Source organism: Podarcis liolepis (genome assembly GCF_965112155.1).
Source record: "Podarcis liolepis genome assembly, chromosome: 3".
Lineage (NCBI taxonomy): Eukaryota > Metazoa > Chordata > Lepidosauria > Squamata > Lacertidae > Podarcis > Podarcis liolepis.
Window position 1 is genome coordinate 107,027,929 of NC_139557.1, and position 25,495 is coordinate 107,053,423.

General features: G+C 42.6%; 1 protein-coding gene across 2 annotated transcripts in view; it reads left to right on the plus strand.

Moving 5' to 3' along the window:
- BUB1 (BUB1 mitotic checkpoint serine/threonine kinase) overlaps positions 1-24,663 on the plus strand; it is a 37,640-nt gene extending 12,977 nt beyond the window's left edge. Inside the window, exons 12-23 of one of the 2 annotated variants that reach the window (XM_083494189.1) lie at positions 10,863-10,991; positions 12,256-12,351; positions 13,959-14,040; positions 14,746-14,827; positions 17,305-17,476; positions 18,096-18,233; positions 19,262-19,377; positions 20,330-20,491; positions 21,308-21,465; positions 21,576-21,753; positions 22,606-22,712; positions 24,377-24,663. In XM_083494189.1, coding sequence (XP_083350315.1) covers positions 10,863-10,991; positions 12,256-12,351; positions 13,959-14,040; positions 14,746-14,827; positions 17,305-17,476; positions 18,096-18,233; positions 19,262-19,377; positions 20,330-20,491; positions 21,308-21,465; positions 21,576-21,753; positions 22,606-22,712; positions 24,377-24,572 — 1,616 coding nt within the window. In that variant the 3' untranslated portion in view covers positions 24,573-24,663. The remainder of the gene's footprint in view (positions 1-10,862; positions 10,992-12,255; positions 12,352-13,958; positions 14,041-14,745; positions 14,828-17,304; positions 17,477-18,095; positions 18,234-19,261; positions 19,378-20,329; positions 20,492-21,307; positions 21,466-21,575; positions 21,754-22,605; positions 22,713-24,376) is intronic. The other variant, XM_083494190.1, reaches the window with a different exon arrangement.
- The last annotated feature ends 832 nt before the right edge of the window (positions 24,664-25,495 follow it).

Below are 25,495 nucleotides of genomic sequence, written 5' to 3' on the forward strand. Positions count from 1 at the left end.
GCAGGTTCCAATCCCCATGTTGCCATGAAGCACAATGGGTTGACACTGGGCCAGTCACATCAGCTATTTTCATGCATGTAATTATTGCATAGAGGAAGGGCAGCTGGACCCCACGGCCCCATCAGCATCTCATGCAGGCAGCTTACACTCAAACACATACCCTGGCCGGTATGTTCTTCAGTAGAACATGAGAAAGGGCCACCTAAGTGTATGCAGGCAACTAGGACTCTCTTGGGCAGGGACTCTGGTGCTCTGAAGCACCTACAAGCGTGTGAATGCATAAGCTCTCATCACATCGATGTTGGAAGGTGTGGCTGGCATGGCAGCATCAGTTGTGAGCCCGATTCTGCCTCATCCATGTGATGATTGTATCTCAGCTTCTATCTCAGCTTAACTTCATAGGGTGGCTGTAAAGATAGGAGTGGAAGAGAGGGGGAAGTCCGGGGGGGGGAGAGAGAAGTACTGTATTTTTTGCTCTATAAGACTCACTTTTTCTCTTCTAAAAAGTAAGGAGAAATTTGTGTGCGTCTTATGGAGCGAATGCAGGCTGCGCAGCTATCACAGAAGCCAGAACAGCAAGAGGGATTGTTGCTTTCACTGCGCAGCGATCCCTCTTGCTGTTCTGGCTTCTGAAATTCAGAATATTTTTTTTCTTGTTTTCCTCCTCCAAAAACTAGGTGCGTCCTATGGTCTGATGCATCTTATAGAGCGAAAAATACGGTATTTTTTGCTGCCCTGAGCACTTTGGAGGAAGGATGAGATATAAATGTCACACACAAAAATACACTTTTTTTAAAAAAAAAATAATTTTTATTAAGTTTCTTACAGATATAACACATATCACAACAAAGGAAAAGAAAAAGAAAAAAGACAGGATCACAAATATAAACAAAAAAGAGAGTAAAAAGAAGGTACTGGTAAATACCTAAACACCTAAACAACACAAATTAATTAATTATTTAGACTTCTAACCTCAAAAACATCTTTTGGGCTTCCTCTGAGCCCTCCCATCTGAATTTCCTTGTAATTAAAATGTAGCAGTTTTCTGATATCATTTTTTAAAAACACAATATTCCAATTTAAATAAAATTTCTTAACTTTCCTTAAAGTTCTAAATCTTATTTATTTCTTTAACTCTTAATTTAATCATAGGCCTATTTAGGTACTTTCAAGTAATTTCTAATATCACAGTGTTTATTCAAATAGTCCTTAAATTTCTTCCACTCTTCTTGGTATTCCTCTTGTTTTTGGTCATGGATTCTTCCAGTAAGGTCAGCCAACTCCATATATTCCATCATTTTCATCTGCCATTCTTCCACAGTTCTTGTGTTTTCCATTCCTTGGCTATTAAAATTCGAGCAGCAGTTGTGGCATACAAAAATAACTTTACATCTTTCTCGGGCAGTTCAGAACCTATTATTCCAAGGAGAAAGGCCTCTGGTTTTTTAATAAATGTATATGTCAACATTTTTAAAAATTAATTATAAATCTTTTCCCAGAAGTCTCTCACCTTGGAACATGTCCACCACATGTGATAAAAGGCACCTTCCTTTTCTTTACATTTCCAACATATATTATCACAACTATGATAAATCTTAGCTAATTTAACCGGAGTTAAATACCATCTATACATCATTTTCATTATATTTTCCTTTAACATCGTACATGCAGTAAATTTTACCCCTTTCTTCCATAGCCTCTCCCAATCTTCCATCATTATATTATGTCCTACATCTTGTGCCCAATCAATCATAACCAATTTAACTTGTTCATCCTTTGTATGCCACTCCAGCAACAGATTATACATTTTAGACATGTTTTTAACATTAGTATCTTAACAATTCCGTCTCCAATTTGGTTTTTTCTGTTGCAAAACCATTTCTCTTATCAATCTTGAATAATTCATTAATTTGATAGTATTGAAGCCAATTCACCTTATCTTTAATTTGTTCAAACGGTTTTAATTTAAAGCCTTCTTGGTTCTCTATCAATAAATCAGAGTATCTCAACCATTTGTTTTCCATATTTAACTTTTTGGGGGCCTGTGCTTCCATTGGAGAGATCCATTTGGGTGTTTTTCGTAGAAAAATATCTTTATATCTACTCCAAACATTGTATAGCATTTTCCTAATTATATGATTCTTGAAACCACTATGGGCCTTTATCTTATCATACCATAGATATGCCTGCCACCCAAATCTATTATACAATCCCTCCAAATCCAGGATATCTTCATTGTCTAATTGTATCCAGTCTTTAATCCAGCAGAAGGCCGCAGCTTCAAAATATATCTTTAAATCTGGCAGGGAAAACCCCCTCTTTCTCTCACATCCGTAAGCAATTTATATTTAATTCTAGGTCTTTTCCCCTGCCAGATAAACTTTGACAACTCCTGCCATTCTTTAAAACATTTAATATTATCAATAATTAGTAGGGTTTGAAACCAGAACAACACTTTTCGGCAATACATTCATCTTAATCACCAATATTTGGCCCATAAGTGTGAGTTTTAGATTTGTCCATATCTCTAATTCTCTTTTAATTTCATCCCCTACTTTTACATAGTTGTCCTTATATAAGTTCTTCACCGTTAAATTTACCCCTAAGTACTTAACTTTTTTCGAAAAGGTCAGGCCTGTCTTTTCAATAAAAATTCTCCTTCCATCATTGTCCAATTTCCCCCCCCTAAAACTTTGGTTTTGCTCTTATTTAATTTGAATCCTGCCACCTGCCCAAACTCCTGAATCATCTCCAGTGCTTTTATTGCACTGGTTTCTGGATCCTGTAAAGTTAAAACCAAATCATCAGGAAAGGCTTTTAATTTATACTGTTTAGATCCTACTACAATGCCCTTAACCTCCTCTTCTTTCCTCAACATATTTAGCAAAACCTCCAGAACTGAAATAAATAACAGAGCGGAGAGTGGACCCCCTTGCCTGGTTCCTTTCTCAATTCTAATTTCCTCTGATACCACATTGTTAACAATAATTTTAGCTTTGTGCTCAGAATAGATCACCTTGATACTATTTAAGAATTCTTGACCAACCTCAATTATTTCTAAATTTCTTTCCATAAAAAGCCAAGAGATATTATCAAAGGCCTTCTCCACGTCAATAAACATTAATAAAGCTTTACAATTTCTTTTAGCTTCTAATCTTTCCAATATATCAAATAAATTCCCATTATTATCTTTCATGTGTCGTCCAGGCAGAAATCCTGCCTGGTCCTTATGAATATACTCTGTTAAGACCTTCTTCAATCTATTAGCCAGAATATTTGCAAAAAAAATTATAATCCACATTAAGTAATGAGATTGGTCTGTAATTTTTAACATCCGATCTATCATGGTCTAATTTCAGTATCAGGGTTATATAAGCATCTTTCCAGGTTTCAGGTGCTTTCTCCCCTCTTAAAATCTTATTACACACATCTGCCAATGGTTGAATTAGCCAATCTTTCAGAGTTTTGTAATATGTGGCTGATAACCCATCTGGTCCTGGGGCTTTGCCTAGTTTCATCTGATTTATAGCTGTCTCAACTTCCTGTCTAGTAATCAAACCAATGAGTAGGAGTCTTATCTGTGGGAATTTTCTGAAATTCATTTGTATTAAGAAATTGCTCAATTTTATCCTTGTCTTCTTTACCTTTTTTATACAGTTGTTTAAAATATTTCTGAAAACATTTCCTTACGCCTGCAGGGTTTTCAAAAGATTTTCCATCAGATACAATATTTGTAATGGTATTCTGTTTCTGTCTCTTTTTTCATTGCCAAGCCAACAATTTTCCAAAATTATTTGCAGATTCAAAGTTCCTCTGTTTCATTGTTTTTATTTTCCATTCTATTTCTTGATTTATGATTTGAGAAAATTGTATTTGCAAAGCTTTAATTTCTTTTTGTATCTGTTGGCTCTTTGGCATTGCTCTCAAATTCTTCTCTTTTTCTTTTATTTGAGACAGAATTTTTTCTTTTTTTCCATTCTGTATCTTTTTCTTTATCGAATTCTATTGTATGAGGAAACCTCTCATTACAGCTTTACTAGCATCCCAAATGACTCTTGTTTCTACCTCTGTATTCATATTTAATTCAAAATAATCTCTTAGAGTCTTTCGGGCCTTGCCAATCATCTGTTCATTCCTCAACAACTCATCATTCATCCTCCATCTGAAGGAAACCTGCAGACATAATTTCATTTCCAAAAACACTGCATTATGATCAGAACAAGTCTTAGGACAGATTTGAGTTTTACAAACCCTAGGGACCAGATCTCTAGAAATCCATAAATAGTCGTTTCTCAAAAATGTTTGGCTTGAATTTGAGGAAAAAGTATCATCTCTTTCCGTAGGATTCCGTAGCCTCCATATACCTGACAAGTCATATTTATCCATCATATAAAAAAACAATATTTGGTAACCTTTCAGAATTTTGAAGTTTTTGTTCTGGTGATTTATCCATAAATGTTGAGGCTACCCTATTCAGGTCACCCATTAAAATCAATTTGTAATCCAAATAGTCTGTATGTCTTGAGTCCATTTTTTAAAAAATATTCCACTTTACCATCATTTGGTGCATAGATTCCCAATAAAAGAAACTTATCGCCTTGTGCTGTAATCTCAACAGCAATGTATCTCCTCTCCTCATCCTTAAACATCAACTTGGGATTTCATTTTTCTTTAACATAGAAAATCACACCTCTTTTTGTAACTTTGTCCGATGAAATAAATTCCAGTCCAAGTTTCTTATTCTGTAAAATCTTTCTAAGAAGTCTAATAACATGTGTTTCTGGTAAACAGATTACATCCAAATTCTGTCTTGCCAAAACTTGATAAACCTGGCTCCTTTTTCGAGGAGAATTTAAAATATTCACATTCCAGGAGCAAATTTTTAAAGCCATCCTGATATTTTTAGGGGCCTGCTGCCCTCAGTGAGGAAGGACTTTCCAATCCCAGCTCTTTTACGTTTTTCTCCAGAAATCTTTCTTTCTCTCCCACAGTTCATATTCTTTGTTTTCTCCCTTGGAACTTGAAAGAGAGACCTTCTGGAAACTCCCACCTGAAAAAAAAAAACTTTCTTCTTAAAGCAGTCGCCAAATCTGTGTAGTTATTTCTCAGGGCCAAGAAGTGTTTTGGGATCTCTTTGAACAAGATTATCCCCTTCCCTTCTATCTTTAGGCTTTTTTTATAGTGGTGTCCTAAAATGGTGTCTCTTTGTTCTTTTGTTTTAAAAATGACCATACAGTCATGGGTAATCTTGGAATCCTTTTTCGGCCCAAATCTATAAGCCTTATCAATCCAGGAATTTACAAAAATACACTTATGAACACCATCCAAAAGAGAGCTGAATTGTTGAAAGCATGAAATCTCTTAACAATTTGAAAACACTGTATGTACCAGCTCTAGATACAGTTTCCCCCATGGCTGCTACATACCAGTTACAAGATCAATTTGGGTTCCAAATATAACTTCAGTTCATACGATTCATTTTATCTTTACTTTGGGGTAAAAGCATTTTATCCTTTATTGAGATATACACTGTTGGGAAACTGCCAGGGAGATAGTGTCCATCATGAGCCCCCAAGCTGGAGTTCTGGACGTCCATCGGCCTCCCGTACTCATGCAGATCCAACAGTTAGGGGCACAAAGCCTTTGGAAATTCCTGGCATCATTCCTAGGCTGGTGCACCCTCTTTATCAGCAGAAACGCAGCCGAAAGCTTGCATCACAGAAGAGCAGAAGAGCATAATTTACAGACTTTATTTAGCGTTTAACAGAACAAAAGAAAACACGTCCATTCTGTCAGCGTGTCTGAGCCGACTGAAAAACGAAAGGAAAAAAACAGCAAGCATAAACATCCTGTGAATAGGACATGCGCAGACTCTGTTGCTTACAAAAGCCTGCTCCCTTTTAAGGTGGAACGGAAATATCCTAACATCCTCCCCCTTTCCGTGTAACCTGTTGTACCTGTGGTTCACCCAATTGCAACTTTTGTACATAAACCTTAAGTTGTTCTCTGTTAACAACCTTTGACAACAGATCAGCAGGAATTTCATTTCCTGCCATGTAGGACACCTGAATCAGTCCTTTCTGGATACACTCTCTTGCACGATGTAGCTTAATCTGCAAGTACTTGGTTCTCTGCTTGCAACTCTCGGAGTTCAGCAAAGCCAAACACGATCTATTGTCTTGATACACTTGTACAGGACATTTCACAGACACCCTGATGTCCTTAAACAGTTGCATCAACCATTCACAATCCATGAGTGAAAATGACAGAGCATTGAGTTCTGCTTCACAGGAACTTAGGCTCACTGTTGTTTGCTTCTTGCACAACCAGTCAAACAGGCAGTGGTTGTACATGTAGCACACACCAGAAGTGCTTGTACCATCTGTGGTGTCACTTCCAAAACTTGCATCAGCAAAGATTTCAAGACCTCCAGTCTTCTGACTGGTGAACCTCAGCCTGTAGTGCATAGTCCCTTTCAAATAGCGGGCTATGCGCTTCAGAGCTTTCCAATCCTGAACCGTAGGATTGTTGGCATGTCTGCTAAGCAGATTACAGCTTACAGCTATGTCAGGTCTTGAACATCTGGCAATGAAATTCAGCTTGCCTAGAATGCATCTGTATAGCGTTGTGTCAGAAAACGCTTCAGCAGTACTGTCTACCTGGTAACCTGTCACCATCGGTGTGTCTGCTGGGTTTGCATCAACCAAATTCAACCTGGTTAACACATCAGCAATTTTCTGTGTTTGGTGTACCAGAAAATTACCTGCTTGGTCCTTCTCCACCTGCAGAGAAAGATAGTTGGATACCTCACCAAGATCCTTCATGTCAAAGTGCTCCTTCAGCTGAGCTAGGGTGCTTTGGTAAAAAGCCTGATTCTTCCAAAACATCAGAAGATCATCAACAAAACATAAACAATACAGTTTGTTTTGCCCCTCCTCCTTGACAAACACACATGGATCAGCTTTGCCCTGGTGAAAACCTAGAGAAAGCAATGTCTCAGTGAGTTTTGTGTTCCAACACCTGGCACTTTGCTTGAGACCATATAAGGATTTCCGCAGTTTACAGACCATTCCCTTCTGTATCTGCATCCCATCAGGTGGAAGCATGAACAGCTGTTCATTCAAAATCCCATACAAAAAAGCTGTATTAATGTCGTGGTGGGAAACATGCAGTTTCTCCTCCGCAGCGACCTTGAGCATCAGCCGAATGCTCTCATATTTGACTGTGGGTGAGTAGGTCTCGTGGTAATCCTGTCCTGGTACCTGTGAAAAACCTCTGGCAACTAATCTGGCTTTGTGTCTGACTACCTTGCCATTCTGGTCTGTCTTGGCCTTGAAGACCCATTTGCTGCCAACCAGTCTCATTCCTGGGACTACCGGTACCAATTCCCAAGTTTGGTTCCTGTTCAAGGAATCAACTTCAGCCTTCATGGCATTAAGCCAAGGCTCAGCATCTTTAGAGGTTAACTCCTGAACCTCTTTGAAGCTTGAAGGTTCCCACACCTTCTCTGAGCTACTAAGAACAGCTGTTGCTGTCTTAGCAAACTCATCAGCATACCTCTTTGGAGGTCTGCCTTTGGTCGCCCTTTCAGATCTGCGTACTAGACGCAAGTCTTCTGGACTCATCTCCTCTTTCTTAGGAGAAAAGTGACCAATGGTGAACAGTGGTTCTTCCAGTTCATTGTCAGAAGCATCAGATGGTCTGACTGAGGCCTGTGCGCTCTTGTAGTCTGCTGTGTCATCACTGTCACTGACACCAGCAGCAGCAGCAGCGCCGCCCACTGAACTGGAATCCGAACTCTGATCATCATCATCATCATCCTCATCATCATCATCCTCATCAGCAGCTTTCTCATCTTTAGCTGCTTGCTTGACATCACCTTCATCCTCCTCTGGGTAACTCTGGAAAATTCCCACATTTTCCCCCCACTTAGGATTGTACTCAACACTCCTTGTGAACTTAATGGACTTAGAGTCAGTCATCCATACCCTGTATGCACCTTTTTCGTACCCCATGAACAAACCATGTGCCCCACGCTTCCCAAGCTTGTTGGTTTGTTGTGTGCGTACCCACATGTCCGAACCAAAGATTCTCATGTGTTTGGTGTTGGGTTTCTTGCCAAACATCTTCTCATAGGGGGTACAACCAATGGGTGATGACAATCTGCGATTAAAGCTGTAAACAAAATTCCCCAAAGCCTCCCCCCAAAACTTATCAGGGAGATTGGCATCATGCAACAAGGTCTTGATTCCTTGCAGCAATGTTTGATTTGCTCTCTCCGCAAGACCATTCATCCATGGCGATCTGGGCGTTGACATGTCATGCTGGATTCCCTTCTCAGTCAGGAAAGCTTCAAACTGCTGAGAAGTAAACTCCCCGCCCCGATCAGTAAAAAAACAAGAAATACGTTTACCGTGCACATTCTCCAACCAAGCACAGAATTCCTTAAACTTTGGAAACGCTTGCGATTTCTGTTCGAGCAAATACACATGAATGTACCTGGAAAAAGAATCAATCAGAATCATGAAGTACCTTGCTCCTCCTAAAGAGGGCGCAAGTGGACCAACCAGGTCCGCATGCACTAGCTGGTAGGGTTTGGAAGCCTGCCTGCTAGACTCCTTGCCTTTTGGAGCAACCTTCACCTTGTTCTCTGCACAAGATACACATTTCATGTGAAATTTACAGGGTTTGATGTTCAAACCTTCAACCACCTCTGGCATCTTGGCCAGTGCCTTCCAAGAGAGGTGACCAAACCGTCGATGCGCATCATGAATGCAACCTGCATGAAGAACTTTGTTAGTTTGTGCAACACAACAAGAATCAGCATTAGATACAACAGTGTCATCATAAGTTATATGGAACAAACCATCCATAAACTTTGCATGCAAATAGTCCTCTTTGCCTTTACTGATGACACAGACGCTCCTCTTGAAGGAAATCTGAAAACCACGTCCAGTAAGCTGTGGGACGCTCAACAAGTTGCTTGCAGCGCCTGGAACATATAGTACACCGCTGATGGTTGTGTGCAAACTTGCAAGTTTCACAGTCCCTTCTCCAGCAATTTGCAACGTCCTTCCATCAGCCAGGTGGATCTCACCTTCCTGTGGCTTGAAGGAGATAAAGAGATGCCTGTCCTTGGAGATGTGGCGCGTGCAGCCTGAATCCACAACAAAGTCGCCTTTGGCTGTTGGAGCAGTCTTTACAGCAAGCAAACCCTTGTTTTGCACTGGTGTGGGCTTTTGCAGCTTGCCCCCCTGCTGCTCCTGGCCAGCAGACGTGCCTTTAGCCTTTGGTGAAGCTGTGCCAGCAAGCAAAACCTTGCTTTCCACTGGCGTGGGCTTTTGCAGCTTGCCCCCCTGCTTCTGGCCATCTGCAGACGTGCCTTTAGCCTTTGGTGAAGCTGTGCCAGTAAACAACGCTTTGTTTTTCCCTTGCGCGGGCTCTTCACCCTCCCTCTGCTCCTGGCCATCTGTAGGCATCTGTTTACCTTTGCCTTTCCGGCCTCTGCAAAGGCGATGACCTTGGTTCTCACGAGAACCAGAGCTCTCAGCTGCCGACTCCTTGGCTCCCCCTGGAGGCTGGAATGCTGCCTGGGATGACGTGACGGTCAGCTCCCCCTGCAGCTTGCAACTGGTGCCCTCAGCATCCCTGCACTCATTTGCAGTCAAACTCTGGGCTGGGATTATTGGCTTGTGAGCTTCTTTTAAAGCAGACCACATTGCACGTGCAGTGGTGTTGCCAGCCAGCGTCTTAATTTCCTCAAGAGATACGGATAAGACTATTACGTCAATGGCTTTCGAATTCTGGCCTTTCCATCTCTCTGTCAGAGGAACTGGGGGGGGCTCACTCACGACATGCCATACCCCAAACTGACGCAGTAAACTCTCACACCATTTTGCCCAGGGTTCATAATTCTGCCCATCCAACTTAGGACACGGAGCAGTTTCAGAAGCTTGGAAAAATTCCATTTCCAGCTTTTTGCTTTAGCCGTGAGTCTCTCTATGCCTTCAAAGACTCCTTATCTTGGCAGCCATTAATCACGAAGCCTTTCTGGCTCGGCTCCCAGGCCAATTAAGCCTTGCCGTAGATCAAAGAGGTAAAACAGAAAAGCCAAATGCCTCCCTCATTTCTTTCGCTTTTCCCACCTTCATACCTCTCAAACGCAGTCTGTTGCAGCTTTACTCTCCTGTAGGTGCCGTGAATCTGGGCCCGAAACCTTGTTGTTGGGAAACTGCCAGGGAGATAGTGTCCATCATGAGCCCCCAAGCTGGAGTTCTGGACGTCCATCGGCCTCCCGTACTCATGCAGATCCAACAGTTAGGGGCACAAAGCCTTTGGAAATTCCTGGCATCATTCCTAGGCTGGTGCACCCTCTTTATCAGCAGAAACGCAGCCGAAAGCTTGCATCACAGAAGAGCAGAAGAGCATAATTTACAGACTTTATTTAGCGTTTAACAGAACAAAAGAAAACACGTCCATTCTGTCAGCGTGTCTGAGCCGACTGAAAAACGAAAGGAAAAAAACAGCAAGCATAAACATCCTGTGAATAGGACATGCGCAGACTCTGTTGCTTACAAAAGCCTGCTCCCTTTTAAGGTGGAACGGAAATATCCTAACATCCACTACCCATTCTGAAACCAGTGCAGGGCACTAGAAATTACAGCATAAATATTTCTTTCGTTTTTCTTTTTAAGAGGAATGCAGATCTATAAAGTACAGCAAAGTCTTTTTGCTACTTGTTCCAGTGTTAACTATTGTGCCTCTTCGGTGGAAATAAAGGAGCCCATGTGTAATAAAGCCCATTAACTTCAAAGCATGTTTTCCACTGTCAAATTCTTATGTTGGTTTTCTTACTGTTTTAGCATCGGGTGGTAGAAATTCTTCCATTTTCAACGACAACCGTCAAGCCACTCCAAATACGTCAAGTATGACGCAAGCGACTCCGTCTAAAATACTTCCATCTCCCACTGTTCACACTAAAGAGGCCCTGGGTAAGTATGTGGTCCCTTCAAAACAGGAGTATAAAACCTGTGTTTCCATGTTGGCCGTGGGGGAGGGGAAGCCCTCTTCTCTGTGGCTGCTAGCCGCTGACCAGACCACAGTGGTACCTCAGGTTAAGTACTTAATTCATTTCAGAGGTCCGTTCTTAACCTGAAACTGTTCTTAACCTGAAGCACCACTTTAGCTAATGGGGCCTCCTGCTGCCGCCACACGATTTCTGTTCTCATCCTGAAGCAAAGTTCTTAATCCAAGGTACTATTTCTGGGTTAGCAGAGTCTGTAACCTGAAGCGTCCTGTCACCCGAAGCGTATGTAACCCGAGGTACCACTGTAGTTAAAAATACTGTCTTCAACAAAACAGACTAGTGGCAGAGGGATAGAGTGATCTGTTCCCCCATTTCTGCCAGCCTTCTGGGTTTTTGTGCAGTTGTTGTTGAGACTTTAATTCTTCTGCAGTTAGCACTGAAATCAAGTGGGCTAGTCAAACAGGGCTGGTGCTATTCATCCCTCTTTTGCCAGCCAGCTCATTCACCTATATGGAATTCTTGGTTACCTATGGCTATCAAGGTAATACTTAAAACCAGTGCTTTTTTTCTGGGGGTACTCAGGGGTACGCATACCCCTAAACATTTTGTGAATCTTTCTACTTTTGTCCATTTACTGCATTTTTTCTCCCCGATTTGAACTATAAAATGGTGATTTTCTAGAGTCAAAATGAGAGTACCCCTAAACATTTTTAAAGGAAAAAGAAAGCACTGCTTAAAACAAGGCTGTGCATATGGTTGGCTTTAGGAAACTGACATTTCCAGCAGTTACGTCCTATTGCATTTCCCTAGAATGGAGGTGTGAAATGTCAATTAATACATAATATTTAAAGATTCTCCAGAAGGTTACAGAAATCAACCAACGGCAGCTCAGTTTTGAATATATATTTCTGCATTTGTTCTGAGAAAAGGACAAAAGCTAACATCCAGCAAAGTTTATATCTTCTCTGGAGGCACATCTTTGGGTCAGTTTGCCTGGGGTCTTGAGCCTAGTTAACATGTGCAAGCCTCTTTAGTAGGGCAGAAGCTGGGACTGTGTGAATGCAAAGGGATGGTCTTGACTACTGAGCTAAGATAGTTTCTTCACTGCAGAATGCAGGTAGCAAACCTCTTGTTGCTCACGACGAGTTATATTCTTGACTAAATGTATCCGGGGTTGGCTTTTTTTTAAACCTGGCATCTGTTTTTAATTTTTCTTCTTCCTTTGCTAGGATTTATCATGGATGTCTTCCAAGCATCTTCCTTCAAAGATACTACTATACTTTCAGAAGATGAAGATGAGTTTGAAGCCTACTGTAGAAATAACGGTATATATGTCTATAGATGTTGGGGAGTTGAACCGGCACATGTTGCATAATTTTTTGTATTGGTATATATCTAATCCTGAGTGTTATAAAGCTAAACGAGTGCCTTGTTGGCCAGGCATGGTAATCTACTGTTGTTCCTTTGTGGGTGGGTGATGGACAGGGCACAATAAGGAAATTTTTTTTGAGCAACCAAAATAGTGAATACAGTTTTGAGTTCTCAGGGTTTTTTTGTTTTAAAGAGGGGGTGCTTGGAGAGAGAAGTCCGGGTATGATGTTGGACGTCCCAAATTCTGTAGAGTTTTGAAATGGAATCCAGCAGGTGTTAGGCACACTTAATTGGATTAGCCTTTGTACCTACGGAGCTGCCTTTTTCCAAATTGGACCATAGATCCAACTGGCTTGGTATTGTCTACACTGACAGGTAGCAGCCTTCCAGGTTTTCAGGCAGGGGACTTTTGTAGCCTTACCAATAGATGGATTGACTCCCAGTATGTTTCCGAGCACAATTCAAAGTGTTGGCCTCGGTCCAGTATATCTGAAGGAGCGTCTGCACCCCCACCGTTCTACCAGGACACTGAGGTCCAGTGTAGAGGGCCTTCTGGCGGTTCCCTCACTGCAAGAAGCCAGGTTACAGGGAACCAGGCAGAGGGCCTTCTCGGTAGTGGCGCCCACCCTGTGGAACGCCCTCCCACCAGATGTCAAAGAAAACAACAACTACCAGACTTTAAAAAGACATCTGAAGGCAGCCCTCTTTAGGGAAGCTTTTAATGTTTGATGCATTACTGTATTTTAATATTTTGTTGAAAGCTGCCCAGAGTGCATGGGTGGGGTATAAATTATTATTATTATTATTATTAAACCTGTAAGCCACTCTGGGAGTGTCCTGCTTGAGCTCCATGGAGGAAGGGCAGGGTAAAACTGTAATAGACTGTTCAATTCATAATGTTATCCACAGTGGTGGAGAAATCAATGTGCAGAGGGTTGTCTTACCGTCATTTTCTCTCCCTTCCTACTAAGAAAAGCCAAAATCTGTTTCTCTCCCCCTCCCGCCAGAAGCTTGGCTCTGCCCTCGCCGGTCCTGGAAGGATCCTTTAAAAATGTCCCATATGCTCAGAGACTTTGTGCCTGTTCATTGGGGGAGATAGGAAGCCCAGAGCACTTGTTCTTTAGATGTCCCTTTTATGAAGAGGCACCTAGTAAGACCATTGATTCCCCTTCTGGTGAGGCTCACTGACCTCCTGGAAAAGCAAAAAATTGACCTTTTCCTGTTAGGCAAAGATCAGAAGACGACCCGGATGGTCGCCAGATTCTGTGTACTGACCTGTAGGCGCAGACCATCTCCCGACTCAAACTAGTCCGTTAAGAAAATCCCCAAACTCGGTTCCATGGGTGACTGGGTCGGCTCTCTGCGGTAGTTTATCTTAAAGTTTTAAGTGTCTATACGCTTATCGCATTTATAAATTTTAAATTTATTGTTGTACATTGTTTTAATTGTTGGTTTTCCTTCTGGGACTTGTACCCCCAAGTGTGTTTTATAAGCTGCTCTCCAACCGTAATAAATTATCTATCTACCTATCTCCCCCTCCCCCCTTTTCTGACCTTTTTAGGACTGGGCAAGGCTTCCAGCATTGAGCCCAGTGCTCCTGCGGCACCACCTGCCTTTACGATCTTTGAAGACGAGAATGCAGGGTGAGTTGAACTGTTGGGCAACACCTGTGTATAGGAGCCAATGGCACTGTGTTATCTCAGATAGCCTCTTGCCCCCATCTTTGGGCTACTCTCAGTTCAGGCAAGAAGTCTCACCGCTGTTTCTTTCAATGTTACGTACACTGCCGTGCACCTCATAGTGGTCCAAAAGCGTGTGATGCTGCCGCACTGCTAAAGCTACGTTAGGATCAGACTGATCATTACCTAGATAGAAGGTTGCCTGGCAGTTCTCTATAAATGGTTCTGAGTTTCCTGAAGAAAGAGCAGGGTATGTAAAATAAAAGGGGCCAGAAGGAATTAACTCTTCTCTTTCGCATCTTGTTGATACTTCCCATAGTAAATCTCTTTGAAATCGCATCTGGTTGGCATGACTAAAGAGTTGAGGCCTAATGACTAGGTACATTACTCTGGCATTTCAGATGGGGCTTAAAAGAACATGTGAGGAAACGAGAGCATTCACAAGTCTCTGAGCTGCACATATAAGCATATATCCTCGTCACCATTAGCCTGTTCTGTGCCTGCAGTGTGGATGTCAGGTTCATATTTACTAAAAAGGCAACAAAATGAAGTTGTGCGACTTACAAACCTGGCTTATTGAGAACAGTGGCCATTTTGGACCGTCGTTCATTCTCTGTGTGAATTGCTCTGCCCGAAAGATTTGCTCCAGAATTGAACTTTTCGTTTCAGTGTTCCCGTGCATCCCCCGAAGTTGACAGGATCCAAAGTCTTTGGAGAACGTCCCACAGTCAGCTGTGCTGCCAAATCAGCAGTAAGTGAATGGCATTTATAACAGAGACATATGTCAAGGATTTTGAGAATGCAGGATTCTTCAAGTGTTTTGAGAGAATTCTCCCAGTAGTCCTCCCATCCCAAATAGAGCCTCATTGGAATTATGCTGCCTCACCCCTGGGGCATGCTTCTTCCTTACTACCAGGTTTTGTAAATTAAGCTTCAGATCTGTGTAGGGTACAAAGTGGGCTGCCACAACCTGTGCTGACCCCTCTCAACTTGTCTCCCCCACTCCCTCTCAGTGTCAACCTTTTTTTGTTCTTGTCTTTTGTTGTTTCTGTTAAACAAAGGAAAAAAACTAAATAAAAATCTTAATTGAGAAAGAGCTTGGGTTGTCAGATTGCTAAATAAACCATTGTCGATTGATCATGGAGTTTTAGTTGATTTATGTATAGCTGCTTAAATTTGCATATGAGGAAAATCAAACGTTTTAAAGAAAGTGTTTAAAGATATATGATGAATTAAAAAAAATATTTAGATTCACATTTCCCAAAAAACCAGAGGCCTTTTTACTAGGGATGGTGGGAAAAGAAATACCGGAAAAAGATAAAACCCTGTTCCAATATGCAACAGCCGCGGCTAGAATGTTAATTGCCCAAAATTGGAAAAACTCAACTTTACCAACGGTGAAAGATTGGCAACTGAAACTTTATGGCTTTATAGAAATGGCAAAAATGACGCAAAGAATTAGAAATCAAAAAAATACAAAGTTAAAAGAAGATTGGAATAAATTTATGGTATACATTGAAGGTAATCTTAGTAACTTACCAACTACAGTAGGTCTGACCTAAATCTTCCAATGTTACAAACTAAAAATCTACACCAGCTGTATGATGAAATCATTAAAGGTAGAAATCCGAAATCAGGAGGGAAGGAAGTTGTTATTAGCAAACTGTCTGTATGTACTCTTTCTTTTTTCTTTCTTTTTCTCTCTCTTTTAATTCTTTTTTCTTATTTAATGTCTTTTTAATGTGTATTAGCTGTGTTTTTCTTTGGATGTGTGTGATGAAGAAAACTTAATAAAAAGCATTTATTAAAAAAAATAAAAATAAAGAAAGTGTTTGGATCCTGCCTTAAGCATTTTACATCTAGATCAAGGGAAGTAATAGTGCCACTGTATTCTGCTCTGGTCAGACCTCACCTGGAGTACTGTGTCCAGTTCTGGGCACCACAATTCAAGAAGGACACTGACAAACTGGAACGTGTCCAGAGGAGGGCAACCAAAATGGTCAAAGGCCTGGAAACGATGCCTTATGAGGAACGGCTAAGGGAGCTGGGCATGTTTAGCCTGGAGAAGAGGAGGTTAAGGGGTGATATGATAGCCATGTTCAAATATATAAAAGGATGTCACATAGAGGAGGGAGAAAGGTTGTTTTCTGCTGCTCCAGAGAAGCGGACACGGAGCAATGGATCCAAACTACAAGAAAGAAGATTCCACGTAAACATTAGGAAGAACTTCCTGACAGTAAGAGCTGTTCGACAGTGGAACTTGCTGCCAAGGAGTGTGGTGGAGTCTCCTCCTTTGGAGGTCTTTAAGCAGAGGCTTGACAACCATATGTCAGGAGTGCTCTGATGGTGTTTCCTGCTTGGCAGGGGGTTGGACTCGATGGCCCTTGTGGTCTCTTCTATGATTCTATGATTTAGATGTAAAATGCTTAAGGCAGGATGTGGCACTCACGTGTCTTAGTAGGTATTAGGAGAGGATCAACCCAACGATGGTGAGCCAATAGCCCTGCAGATGCTGTTGGACTACAACTCCCATCATCCCTGACGGTTGGCCATGGTAGCTTGGGCTGATGAGAGTTGTAGTCCTAAACAGCCTTGGCTCAGATGCTGATGTCCAGCTCTGAGGGCCTTCTGGCGGTTCCCCCACTGTGAGAAGTGAAGTTATATGGAGCCACCCTGTGGAATACCTTTCCGTCATATGTCGAGGAGATAAAGAACTATCTGACTTTTAGAAGACATCTGAAGGCAGCCCTGTATTGGGAAGTTTTTAATATTTGATGCACAGTTGTGTTCTTAGACTATGTTGGAAGCTGCCCAGAGTGGCTGGGGCAAATAAAATAATTTTTAAATAAAATAAATGAAAGCCCTGGTGAGCGATATAACAGGCCACCCAGCTATGTTCACTTTGTGAGGACATACAATTGTTGCAAGAGTTGATTGTTCCTCTCCCAATTGCCAAACTGTGGTTTGGTGTTACATCTGAATGTATTTGTTTATGTGCACATGGCCTCACAGACTCCTTGTGTGCACATCATCACACATTTGCTATGTGCACCTAGCCTGCATCAGGGGAGATGAAGCTTGTAAAACTTCTGCTGTTGCCAAACAAAATAAAATCCGGGGGCAGGGGGGCGGGGTTTTCCTTTATAGGTCCCTAACTTTTGGGATGTGAAATTCTGCTTTCTGCTTTGAATGGAAAGGTGGATGTAGCTTGTGTGTTGCTGTCTTTAGGAGGTAAATCCGCCAACGGAGGGCCCGAAGGATGACTGCACCGTGTGGGCTAATTTCTGCAACAAGACCCTGGCTCCTACTCCAGGCAGCACAGGAGATTTTGCTTGTGCTGCGCAACTTGCCTCTACGCCATTCCACACCATTCCACTGTCTGCCTGTCAACTGACTCAGGGTAAAGGAAAAGTTGCTGTCCCAGGAAGAATATGTCTAAGAATACAGGGCTGTAAAAAATGGTCTTCCTAGGCGAACTTGCCTGACTATAAGCACTTTATTTTATATAGCAGCTGGCCATTCTGCATCTAACCAGAAAATGCCAGTTAAGCTCGGTTTACACGGGTTACGTCCAAACCTGGGTGGGATTGTGTTAGTTTATGAGTCCTGACTTCCTAGGGAGCAACAAACCGCAACCCTGGTTTCAGATGCAAAGCCGAGCTTAATTATGGCTTTATGGCTTGTTTCTCCCAGTTGCTCCAGAGAATGCAAGATTTAGCAGTATACTACACCAGCTCACTGGATTCTTTAGTTGCCCTGTGCCCGTTTTTTAAGAGAGAAAAGGTGGGGGTAGAAAATGTTCAAATAAAGAAATGGCGATGTTCCGAATTATAGGGAATAAATGTGTATCCCAAGTGCTCAGTGTTTCATCGCAGTCCATTGGCTGAATCTCCATGCCTTTTCTTTTGGTCTCTGTCATTTAGGCTTGTCTTTTCAAACGTTGATGATGCCTGTCAATGAGAAAATCTTGTTATTTCCCTGATTTAAATGACTTAACCAGAATCCTTTTTCTCCTGAAGTAGTTGAAGACCCTTGGAGCAACAGCTTAATTCACCAGCTTCTGCTTGGGCTGCCCAAGCCAATCAGTGCCTACTCAAATACTTTTGAATGGGAATCAGGTCTTCCAGTTCTCAAACCGAAAGCTGAACTCAAATTGGGTAAGACCTGCATACATACTATACTTGGTTTCCCCCCACATATGTCAGTTTAAACTGTGTGATGTGGACAGAGGTCTGAAAGCAGTAGTCAGTTTGCATTCACTGGAGGATGCCAGACAGAAAGTGAGAAGCTGGGACTTGTTTGTGTTTTGCAAGAATAATGAAGTCTTGGGCTTTTTTTACTCCAAAGCAAATGTTTTTGCAGAGCCAGTCCTATTGTTCATCACTGTCTGCCTTGCACAATACTAAATCAGGGGTCTTCAGATATACAGTGGGACCTCAGGTTACATACGCTTCAGGTTACAGACTCCGCTTACCCAGAAATAGTACCTTGGGTTAAGAACTTTGCTTCAGGATGAGAACAGAAATCGCGTGGCAGCAGCGGGAGGCCCCATTAGCTAAAGTGGTGCTTCAGGTTAAGAACAGTTTCAGGTTAGAATGGACCTCCAGAACAAATTAAGTACTTAATCCGAGGTACCACTGTACAGGATATGGTGCAGGATTCATCATCCTGAGAAATTAAGCTTTCATGGAGTTGCTTAATTCTTTAAAAAAAAAAGTAGCTAGCTCTTACAGCAGCTACAATGCATGCTTGAAAATGTGTAGGCAGTTCCTGCATCAATCTCTGAAGTCAGAGGAATGAGTAATAATAATAATTTATTATTTGTACCCTGCCCATCTGGCTGGGTTTTCCCAGCCACTCTGGGCGGCTTCCACAGAGAGCAAAAATACACTAAAATGTCACACATTAAAAACTTCCCTGAACAGTAGAATGAGTAGAATGAGACTCAAGACAGTGTACCTACCTAGGTTTCCATATGGTTCCCTGTCCACCCACAGACCTACTTGACCTGTTTCATGCGCCTTCATACCAGTCTCTGGGACCTTGGTTCCATAGAATTCCTGGAGGGGAGGTACCACTGTCAGGCCACAAAGTTAGCACATGAGTTTGAAATGGGTCATTTCTGCTGTATTCTAATTCCTTTTTCTACATTTCCTCCTCTTCTTTCTCCTTGCCACTTGCTTAGCAACCACATCCTTTCATGTTGACTGCTTACTGGGAGAAGGAGCTTTTGCACGCGTCTATCAAGCGTCTGTCCTTGATATGGACAACACAAAAAATAATCGGAAAGTCATACTGAAAGTAAGTGGGCTTTGGGCTTCAGTGGCTTATCTGAAAACAAATGCCATTTTGTAGTGCTGCTGTTTAAAGGTCAGATGTGGACGCTTCCTAAGCAGACTCTTCTGTCTTCATGTACTTAAGCTTATAAAGAGTTTAAAGGTTAAGACTAGGAACTATACGGGAATAAGAGAGTGTTGGGTTGCCACTCGCTCTGTATGTTTCACACAGATGGATTGATCCATGGTACAAGAGACACTTCTGTCCTGTGGCCATTGCACCTTTTGGCAGAAGGTCCTATCTGTAGTGGGATTTGCAATAATTTTTATTTTAGTGATAATTGTGTCCACCCTGCCCTTCTCCAATCCCCTTCCCAACCCCCCACCATTTGGGCAAGTGCCTAACATGGATTCATGAAGTCACTTTTTCCTGCAGTGGTGGTGGCTTTTTCCTGCATGTTGCTCCTCCCCCCTTCCCATGAATCTCCTCTACCCCGACCCCGCTGAAAATGAACGCAACGTGGTTTGTCCAATGTTCTCTTTTCCTTCAGTGGAGGAGGAGATCTATAGATGAGTGGGAGGAGCAAGCCTTCCTTGGGTCTCCTCCATTCGCTGCAGAAAATGAACTTGCCCTGGGCAAGAGAAAGCAACTAACAAATTCAATAAATAATACCGTATTGGTCCGAATATAAGGCGCACCCAAATATAAGCCACACCTAAATATAAGCCACACCTTTAAAATTCAAGGGGGGGAAAGACAATACCCGAATATAAGCCGCTCCCTTAAAATTCCGCACTCACACCCATTCCATTTCACTGTATGTCTGTTTCAGCAGTGATATCACAAAAGCCATTTTTTGCGAATTTAAGCTGCACTTTAACTTTTCACGGTCGGAATTTGTGGGGGGGTGAAGCTTATATTTAGGCCAATACGGTAATAATAAGTACCCTAAAAGTGTTTGTGCATTTATTTGCAGGTGCAGAAGCCAGCAAGCCCCTGGGAATTCTACATAGTAGCTCAGCTAACAGAAAGGCTTAAGCCAAGCTTGCGCCATCTTTTCATCCAGTTCTATTCTGCTCACTTTTTCCACAATGGAAGCATTTTAGTTGGCGAGCTTTACAATTACGGGACTTTGCTGGTGAGTGCGGTCTGGGTATCAATGAATGTTAGCTTTACTGAGGGTGGTCTTGGTCCAAATCGGGAATAGGGGACTTTTTCCAGCCTATGGATCACATATACAGTGGTACCTCGGGTTAAGAACTTGATTTGTTCCGGAGGTCTGTTCTGAACCTGAAGCACCACTTTAGCTAATGGGGCCTCCCGCTGCTGCCGCACCGCTGTCATGCGATTTCTGTTCTCATCCTGCAGCAAAGTTCTTAACCCGAGGTACTATTTCTGGGTTAGCGGAGTCTGTAACCTGAAGTGTATGTAACCCGAGGTACCACTGTACCATTCTGGGCAAAGCTTCTGGAGATCACATGCCAGTAGTGGGCGGGGTCAAAGGCAAAAGTGGGCGGAGCAGTAAATGTGAAACTCGCCGTTGTACAGTAGGCTAGATTCTGCGCACACTTTTGTACCCCACTCTGTCCTCCATCCAGGCAAGCAAGAAACCTTATCAGAGATCAAGGGCATAGTTTAGCCAGGCAAAAACACTTAAGGAAGGGCACAAAGCAGGGTCAATCAAGGATGTGTCCCAGGGAAGAGTCCCAAGGGCCAGATAGAGAGGTGCAGAGGGTCGTATTTGGTTTCCTATCTCTGGTCTAGCGTGTTCATGTACCGCTTCCATTGTACTCTTGTAGCCTAGCTGTATGCATGTTTATGCAAACGTTCAATGAAACATGCTCCTTGGTTCAGCATATGTAGGATTTCAGCCTTATGCCTTAATTTGTCCACTCCTGGCTAGGCTCATTCATAAGCATCTTCTCTTCCCCACCCCCAACTCTCTCAACTTCAGAACACCATAAACATATACAAAAAGCTGGTGGAGAAAGTGATGCCCCAAGGGCTTGTTATCTACTTCACCATACACATTTTGCGCATGGTCGAAGAGCTTCACAGCTGTGGGATAATTCATGGCGACATTAAACCCGACAACTTTATTTTCAGTGCAAGGCAAGTATTTCGCTTGTGAGTTTTACCTTTTTTAAAAAAAACAACAACAATCAAAATAACCTGCCTTGCCGTATTGGAAATAATGGTTCGATTTCTTTGAATCGCAAAAGGTTTTTGGATGACGACACCTGTGATGTGGATAGCGTGTCTCATGGCTTGACCATAATTGACTTTGGCCGAAGCATAGACATGAGCCTGTTCCCTGCAGGAACTGTATTCACAGGAAAATGCAAAACATCTGGATTTCAGTGTATTGAGATGATGACAAACAAGCCATGGAATTACCAGGTACGGGGCAAATGCATGGTTTTTGTCTTTGTATATGCAGTCTGGGACATATCTCAGGGGTAGAACATCTGCTTCCAGGTTCAATGTCTGGCATCACCAGGCAAGGAATATCTCCTCTCTGAAAGCCTGAGAGAGCTGCTGCCGGACAGTGTATAAAGGTAAAGGGACCCCTGACCGCTAGGTCCAGTCGCGGACGACAATGGGGTTGCGCTCTCATCTCGCTCTATAGGCCGAGGGAGCCGGCGTTTGTCCGCAGACAGCTTTCTGGGTCATGTGGCCAGCACTAAACTCAGTGGCCAAAATTTTTGACTAGGTATAAAGCAGCAACGTTGGTGACAGACGCTGCGCAAATTAAAAATCTATTGGTAGCCATTGAGTCTTCATTTCAATCAGGACTTCTAGCTCGCTGCTTTTGGAAGGCTGGTGGTATGCAGAAGTACTAAAAAATATCATTAACTTTGAACATTCAAAATTCACATTAGGCGGTGTGCTGGTTAGAATGCTGGATTAGGACTAGAGACCTGAGTTCAAATTCCTGTCCAGGCATGAATCTCACTGGTTGACCTTGGCCAGTCACCAACTCTCAGCCTAACCCTACCTCAGAACTGTTGTGAAAATAAAATTGAGGTGGTGGTGGGGAAATTTCTGTGCCACCCAGAGCTCAGTGCCAGAAGGGTGAGATCTGAAAAAAACAAAACACCACACCAAACTGTAAGATTAGATCCTGAAAACTACATACAGCAGTTCAGAAGCACAGGCTAGTTGAAGATCACCAGAAACTTTGAGGAATATATTAATTTTTCCTTCCTGTGTAGCTGTGAAGCTTTCTACAAACATGTCCTTATTTTTTAGACTGATTACTTTGGTATTGCTGCAACAGTCTACTGCATGCTGTTTGGCACATACATGAAAGTGAAACAGGAGGATGGAGTCTGGAAACCTGATGCTGTCTTTAGGAGGTTGGTCAAGAACAAGTCTTTTTCCAAAATGTCTGCCTTTGGGGTAATGCGTAACATGTCTACTCACCTGCTACATATTCCTGTGCAGTCGGGGGGGGGGGGATGTTCTAGGAATTGTACTTTGTTCATGCTGGGCATTGGCTTTTTTTGGACATCATCATCATTGACCCACGGTAACTAATCACACTGCCTCATAAACACCTAAGGCTCATCAGCATCCGTTTAGGAGGCAAGAGTCTTTGATATCACTGGAACAGCGGGGGACAAGCTGCTTGTTTGCCATTATAAAAAGGTAAAGGGATCCCTGACCATTAGGTCCAGTTGTGGCCAACTCTGGGGTTGTGGCGCTCATCTCACTTTATTGGCCAAGGGAGCCGGCGTACAGCTTCCGGGTCATGTGGCCAGCATGACTAAGCCGCTTCTGGCGAACCAGAGCAGCGCACGGAAACGCCGTTTACCTTCCCACCAGAGTGGTACCTATTTATCTACTTGCACTTTTGAACTGCTAGGTTGGCAGGAGCAGGGACCGAGCAACGGGAGCTCACCCTATCGCGGAGATTCGAACTGCCGACCTTCTGATCAGCAAGTCTTCTGATCATTATATTGATGCTTTAATTGAGGAACCCTGAATAAGACTTGAAGGCACACCAGTGATTTGAATACCATTTATATATTGAGCACTATTTAGTAAGGTTAACTAAAGGTACACTGCTGTAGAGTTGGTCTCCTGAAACAGTTGTGGCAGCAAATGTATTGTTTCACTTGACTCCTGAACGGAGTTAGCTTCTCTCATAAAAGCTGTGTTGTCATCTTATTTTGGTACCATTTTTCTCTCTCTCTTTTTGGCATCGTTTCCCCCTCCTCCCTTGCTACAGTACCAGTTTAAAAAGTTTTGCTCTAATAACTCAAGGGGTGAGTGCTGAAAAGATAGGAGTCAGATTGGGGTCCCTGAGAAACACGCCAGAGTACAGCAAGAAAACACATTTCACAAAGCTTAAAGAGACAAAATAAAAAAATAGTTTTGCAAGCCACAAAACTCAAAGAATTGCAGAAAAGCAGTTCAGGGATTGAATATCTTCCTTCTGAAGAGGAAGTGGAGATACATGGCAACATTCTGTTGCAGGTCCACATATATATATATATATAGAGAGAGAGAGTAATCCGCTTTTGGCTGCTGCTCTGTTTATTAATGTTGTCTTACATTTTGTTGTTGTTACTTTACCCTGCGTGGGGGTATAGTATATAGTATAGTATTATAGCAAGGCAGCCTATAACTAAATAAAGAAGACTGCAGTTAAGCAACAACCAGTGATGTCAAAGACCCTTGCCTCCTAGACTTTAAAAGCCTGCTGGCATAAAACACATGTTCACCAGCTTCTAAAATCAGAGGTTGCCTATTGGCACACTTGCCTGCACAGTGGTGTTTCCCACCCCTTGACCGAAACTAGGCTTGAAAGAAGCATTTTACTTTTACTCTTTTGCACTTGTGTTGGGTAGTATCCTGGCTGCGTGTTAAATGGGTGAAATCTTACCCAGTGACTAATAAGACTTTTCTTGGTTAAGGGAGACCAACATTGATCTTGTATATTAGGACGCAGCAGATTTTGCAGTGGGCGTTTTTAATGATGCCTGTAAAGTCTTTAACCTTGTGCTTCATCTTCCAGGTTCCCTAATGCAGACCTCTGGACTGATTTCTTCTTTACCTTGCTGAATGTACAAGACTGCAACCACATTCCTTCATTGGGAGCACTGCGGGCAAGATTGAGAGACGTATTTCTGAGCAGTTGCGCCAGTAAAGTGGCAGTGCTCCGTAAAAGGCTGGCAGTGTTGCTCGTGGAAAACAAACATTCACGGAAGTGAATCTTGGGACTCCAAGGTCCACAAACCCGCCTTAATAGAAAATGCTCCCCACCTTATTGTAACTATGACTTTAATAAATTTAACAGTGCCTTCTTGTTGTTGTTGTTGTTGTTGTTGTTGTTTAGTCGTGTCCGACTCTTCGTGACCCCATGGACCAGAGCACGCCAGGCCCTCCTGTCTTCCACTGCCTCCCGCAGTTTGGTCAAACTCATGCTGTAGCTTCGAGAACACTGTCCAACCATCTCGTCCTCTGTCGTCCCCTTCTCCTTGTGCCCTCAATCTTTCCCAATACCAGGGTCTTTTCCAGGGAGTCTTCTCTTCTCATGAGGTGGCCAAAGTATTGGAGCCTCAGCTTCACGATCTGTCCTTCCAGTGAGCACTCGGGGCTGATTTCCTTCAGAATGGATACGTTTGATCTTCTTGCAGTCCATGGGACTCTCAAGAGTCTCCTCCAGCACCATAATTCAAAAGCATCAATTCTTCGGCGATCAGCCTTCTTTATGGTCCAGCTCTCACTTCCATACATCACTACTGGGAAAACCATGGCTTTTACTATACGGACCTTTGTTGGCAAGGTGATGTCTCTGCTTTTTAAGATGTTGTCTAGGTTTGCCATCACCTTTCTCCCAAGGAGCAGGCGTCTTTTAATTTCGTGACTGCTGTCACCACCTGCAGTGATCATGGAGCCCAAGAAAGTAAAATCTCTCACTGCCTCCATTTCTTCCCCTTCTATTTGCCAGGAGGTGATGGGCCCAGTGGCCATGATCTTCGTTTTTTTGATGTTGAGCTTCAGACCATATTTTGCGCTCTCTTCTGTCACCCTCATTAAAAGGTTCTTTAATTCCTCCTCACTTTCTGCCATCAAGGTTGTGTCATCTGCATATCTGTTGTTGTTGGTATTTCTTCCGGCAATCTTAATTCCG